This window comes from Taudactylus pleione, unplaced genomic scaffold (assembly GCF_031769625.1).
Source record: "Taudactylus pleione unplaced genomic scaffold, aTauple2 ptg000615l, whole genome shotgun sequence".
Taxonomy (NCBI): domain Eukaryota; kingdom Metazoa; phylum Chordata; class Amphibia; order Anura; family Myobatrachidae; genus Taudactylus; species Taudactylus pleione.
The window spans coordinates 6,396,460-6,402,459 of record NW_028285017.1 but is presented as its reverse complement, the minus strand read 5'-3'; the positions used below and the strand labels follow the sequence as shown (position 1 = coordinate 6,402,459).

Below are 6,000 nucleotides of genomic sequence, written 5' to 3'. Positions count from 1 at the left end.
TTGTTTATTGCCATATCTCTATAGGTCTTTATCCCATATCTGCCGTGGTTCCTCCACTTCCTACCGGAAAGCAGTGCCCATAAGTTTGTATGTATATAAATGTATATAAATATATACATACAAACAGCTCCAGGATAAGATCACAGAGCAGCACCAGACTTTGCACCAACTTGTAGGTGTGTATGTGACAGCTGCCCTGTGTCCATTTCCGCAAGCAGCCTCTGAGCCTCCACTTTCTGCATAATTTCACTGCACAGCTGCCGCAGCCATATCCTGCCTCAGTAGTTGCCAAGGGAAAGGTGGTGGACGGTGAATAGGTGGAACTTCGGATGTCCATGGGGGTGGGGCTACAGGATCCTGTGGATGGGCGGGGCTTTAGGAAGCATTTGTAAATGGATGGAGCTTCAATAAACATGGCTAGATTTGCGGGGCTTTGGACAGGTGGGGCTTTGGACGTTGGACTCGGAGGTGATATGGGCAGGGCTAAGGTGGGGATTTGCAATGCTGCTGGTGGTGACAGGATAAAAAAATCCTGTCAAAATAGTAGACTACATTGGTTCATGTGGGCCTATTTGCATTGGAGGCCTGGAGCTGCCGCTCCACCCGCCCCATTGTTAATCCGGCCCTGCACCCAGGGGCTGTCTTATGTGAAACATGAGGGCACCCGGTACCTCCTTAGTTCAAAGTAACATAGTTAAAGCTAACTGGAAAGATGCAACACCTTTATTTTATATATTTTAATAAAAAATGTAATTGATATAAAAACACACAGGCATATGAAAATAACAACCAAAGAGTTCAGTGCAATAAGAGTCTACTAATCTACCGTCCTCTCAAAGGCTAGATATATTTATATTAAAGTCTTGTGCAAATACATTTCTCTATGTCAGGGCATCAAAATATACCCCATGCTGTATCATATACTGTATAGAGGCATTTAGGACCTCATTCAGAGTCGGTCGAAGCGGCCGCACAGTCGTACGCGACCGATGTTCGCTATACTGCGCATGCGTAAAGTCCGCAATGCGCGTGCGCAAACTAGCTATTACGATCAGAAATTTCTCTCTCCTTGAACACAGCCAGGTCGGTAGTTTGAGTGACAGATTGAGGCGTTTGTGGGTGGTAACAGGGGAAGGTGCTTGAAAACGGGGGAGTGGAGATCCGAACGCAGGCGTGCCTAATTATGCGGATGGCGTTTTATGGGAGTGCATACGGTTTATTGGAGTGCATAATTTACAAAGTAGCGTCATGGCACATGTGACATGGGAGGTTTTTACACTGACATGATCGTAGAGCTTAAGAGAGGGTATGGTCAACCTTAAGCTCTACGACCAGTTCCGATGGTCTCGATTAATCCTTATATGCCCGGAGATGAGGTGTAATGCGTACGAGAAGGGGGCGTATTTTTTAGTTTTCCGGCCGCTTCCTCCCCTTGGTCGGCCAGCTACCAATCCTAACTTAGGGACACAACTTGCGAGGGAATCATTTGCATATCCGGCCCCTTTTCCCGTACGACCGTGTGGCCGCTTCGACCGACTATGAATGAGGTCCTTAATGCTATGACATGATTACTGACTATTCATATTTAAACAGGTGGCAATTATTTCAGCAGATAATGTAAATACAAATTACACAAAAGATTCCCATAATTGTACAGATACAGAATATATTCACTTCTGTAGTATTTACACTATTAGTATATAAGATATGTGGCTAAAGATAGTTTGCTTATGTTTTGGAATAATTTTATAGGTCATTGCTTCTAGAAATATCCTCATATGTAACAAAATAGCGAAATCCCTAACCTAAAAGCATCGTCTTTTTGTTTTTTCTCTTCTTTTTTATAACAAAAGAATGTGGAAAATTAACCTTTTCAGGGTTCCATTTCCCTCTACAATGCACTGTTGGTTGTGATGGGATTGAACTCCCTTCAGAGGACTCAAATTCAATCCCTCTAGGTTTGTTATTTCTCTGTAGCTTGGGGCTTCTAGAGCACACTTTTCTAAATAAAACTTTCCTTTTCATAAACATTTTAACCGAATAAGGAATTTTTACAAAATGTTTTGCTGCCTCAGAACTTAGGTATTGCTCTAAGTGGGACCTGCACTGTTCTGATTTCACCACAGGGATAATGGAACAAGGCTCTAATTGTGAAACAAATTCAGTAAGTTCATCATATGAGGAATGATCCGAATATGGAACCACAAAGATATTTTTGTGCAGGATCTTCACTTCGCGACTGGTGGGAAGAATAGCAATGGTTGGATGGATACAGTTCCATTCAACCATGTTAGAATATTTAACTTCATCCTGATTCACCACAAGGAATCTTCCTTCTCCAACCTGTGTTGAAAACACATCTTCAAGCTGTAAGATAGTGAGTAATTCCAGTCTCTCAGGGCTAACAACAACCCAAGAATTAAAAGTCTTAGCCAAGTCCACCAGAAGTGATTCCTTTCCGAGAGTGTAGAGGCCTGTAAGTTATAAAAGTTATTTGGTAAATGTTTGAAATATTTACATCTGAATGCATTAACGCTGGTGTTATTGTATTAATTAGCATGATAAATAATGTAATATGCATCAATATATAAAGAAACCACCAAATATAATAAGCAGAGCCATAACAAGACATTTGGGTGCCCTGTGTCATAAAGAACCTTAGCGCCCACCCCCCCCCCAATATTCTAAATAGGGTCAGCACATCCCCTCCAAAAAAGGGGTGTGGTCTCATGGGGAAGGTGCCCCTATAATGCATACTGAACTACGCAGTATACAGTATATATATCACACAGCATACGTTATATATCACACAGCACATGGTATATATCACACAGCATACAGTATATATCACACCACATACAGTATATATCACACAGCAAAAGGGTGTATTTCACACAGCATACAATATATATATATATATATATATATATATATATACTGTATATATATATATATATATATATATATATATATATATCACACAGCATTAGGGTCTACACATCACACAGCATACAATATACATATATCACAGAGCATTAGGGTCTACATCAAACAGCAGCATACAGTATATATCACACGGTATATAGTATATTCATGTATATATCACAGATGGGCCCACCCGGGAGTAGTACACCCCCAGAGCCCCATGTGTCTCCAGCCGCCTGCTCCTGGTGACATGTTAAATACATTATTATACATTATCCAGCTATTACTTCTCAGTTATTGACACTGACACAGACGCGACACGTCCTCCATTCACCATGTAAATGGGGGAAGGAGCTTAGAGGGTAGTCACCTGCCCCCTGCTCTCATTGGTCACTGACACACAATGTGACTGTAGGAGCCAAAGCTCCGGCATGCAGTGGAGCCGGGCACACTGCTACTAATGTACATCACAGCAGGCGCCCGGTAAATAGAAATTGCAGCAGTGGCCGGTCCCATCCCCAGGGTATCCTGCGCTCTGTGCGGTGGCACCGGCCGCACCGGCCTAGTTACGGCCCTGATAATAAGCTGCACCGGCCTAGTTAGGGACCTGATAATAAGTAATCACACAAATACGTTTGGAGGAAAGGGAAATGTTCATGTAACTTAGTCACTATTCCTCTGTAATAACTATTGTGTATACACACACACTTGCAATTTGTGTGATACAGGACAGTCAGATAATTGCATACATGAAACATTAAAATCGCCTAGTTTTAAAAAAAAACTTTTATAATACATCATATACACAATTAAAAAATTTTTATAAAAATTAGGACAGGGTTCCAGGCATTTGGGAAATCCTCACCTTAGGGTATATTTCTAGCTCTTATCTTCTAGAACAGTGGTTCTCAAACTTGGTCCTCAGGACCCCACACAGTTCACTTTTTCCAGGTCACCCCGCAGGTGCACAGGTGTATTCATTACTCACTTACACATTTTAAAAGATCTACAGGTGGAGCTAATTATTTCACTTGCGATTATGTGAGGAGACCTGGAAAACATGCACTGTTTGGGGTCCTGAGGACCGAGTTTGAGAACCTGTGTTCTAGAAGGTGCTAGATCAGAGGTTCTCAAACTCTGTCCTCAGAACCGCACACAGAACACGTTTTCCAGGTCATCCAGCAGGGCACACTTGTAATCATTAATCACTGACACATTTTAAAATATTCACAGGTGGAGCTAATTATTTCACTTGTGATTATGTGAGGAGACTTGGAAAACATGCACTGTTTGGGGTCCTGAGGATTGAGCTTGAGAACCTGTGTGCTAGATAAATGTTAAGTAGAATCTGATTATTTGCTATGGGCAGCATCTCCACTTCTAAAAATACATACAGTACTTTAGTAAGTATACCAACTTCTTGGTTGTCTAACGTCAGATTCTCTTGTCAACAATGAAACTTGGTACCTTTTGGCTTGTAATATGGCCTGAACCCCAATTGCTTAGCATTCAACATATTAAAAGCTGCAACAAGTTTTAAAATACTACTGCCGTTGGTTGCGGAAGAATCTGCTTTTGGAAAGCAAATAGGGTGAGAATACTTTTAGATGGCATTGTAATCCTACTATTCTAACATATGTACAGCAGGCAGTTTACTAGAAAATAGTGGACATGTCCTTTAAAGAGAAAGGAGAAATAAAACAGTTTATCTTGGTTTGTTGGTCCAACTACTTACCAATCACTATGTCATGGGATGGGTGATCATTAATTATTTCCTTAATTTGCTTTGTTGCTTCTTGGCGAGAGGGTACCTTACGTTCAGGGTCACAGTTTGTATTATCCAGGTAAAGAGCATCAACCTTCTTGTTCCTTAGCGGTGGATGTGTTAACATAAGGGGGCTATAGCGGAAATCACCTACAGTAAATAATACAAATCACTGAAGATATGTGATTAGTAATTAGTAACAACAACAGATGAATATGTTTGTTAATTTAAAGTTAGATTTATCTTTTTTCAATATAAAACATATACTTAATATGGAAAAGCATGGCATGCAAATATGAAAGTGTAAAATTAAAAAGACATGAATATAAAATAGATTGTAGCTCTGGCAGTTTATTAACCTGGGAGCTCACTCTTATAAAAATACAATGCAATTATTGATGTTTTCAACTGATAGGCAGCCAAAATGTTTTGTTGAATTTGAATGAGAAATTCTACTGAAGACAAGATAAAACATGAACACTTTAATAACAAACAAACAGCAAAAGACTCATCCCTCAGCTCCAGGGCCAGATTAGAGGGGGTGACAGGGGCAGTGGCCCCGGGGATCCCACACGCAGAGGGGCCCCGATACAGGGTCGGGGTGACCTTGCCGAGAACAAGTGCTCCATGTGGCGTGAAGGGAGTCCCCACAATTTAGTTGCCCTTGGGCCCCCACAAGCTTTAATCGAGCCCTGCTCAGCTCATATGCTGTAGTTAAGAAGCTCAAATTACAAGTTAAAGCACAATGTCTTACAATGTCGGACATGCTTGCCTGCACAAATCTATACAAATGAATTCTTCTGCTTACAAAACTGGCAATCACTCGGGGTGGGGGGTGTATTTATCAAAAATTGTGCAGATGAGCGCCCAACATGACAAGAACTGGGGCATGACACACAGTCATGCCCTCATAATGTGTGCACAAGGGGGTGTGGTGTCATGCATCATGATGTCATGTCCATTTTTCTGACACGCGCCTCATGAGAGTCCAGAATCTGTCGTCCTTTTGCTATCAGACTGCAGTGCTGTGATTTTTACTGTTTGATGTATTCTAGTGGGTGCCTGTGTATTCGCAGCTGCTTGGAAATGTAACACCATAATTTCCTTAGTATTGTTAGAACTGAGTTTACTTTACTCCAGCGTCTTGGGTAGTTTCTTTTAGTAGGCAAAACATTAAACTCCTGTGCAAGAAATAATTCATTGTTGAAGTTTGAGACATGTAAATGAGCTAAGGAGAGCAGACAGGGTACCGTTATATGGTGTTACCAGCATGTCATAGAACCTTTTTCCTCCTACAGAAAGACTTGAAT

The 6,000-nt window shown here is 41.2% G+C and overlaps 1 protein-coding gene across 4 annotated transcripts in view; it reads right to left on the bottom strand.

Annotated features, from left to right (window-relative positions):
- Positions 1-728: 728 nt before the first annotated feature.
- The window catches only part of LOC148479696 (5' exonuclease Apollo-like), a 45,754-nt gene continuing 40,482 nt past the window's right edge, over positions 729-6,000 (bottom strand). For all 4 annotated transcript variants that reach the window (XM_088454436.1, XM_088454435.1, XM_088454437.1 and 1 more), the window contains 2 exons: positions 4,661-4,840; positions 729-2,474 (listed from right to left, as the gene is read on the bottom strand). In XM_088454436.1, the coding sequence (XP_088310562.1) occupies positions 1,801-2,474; positions 4,661-4,840 (854 nt within the window). In that variant the 3' untranslated portion in view covers positions 729-1,800. The remainder of the gene's footprint in view (positions 2,475-4,660; positions 4,841-6,000) is intronic.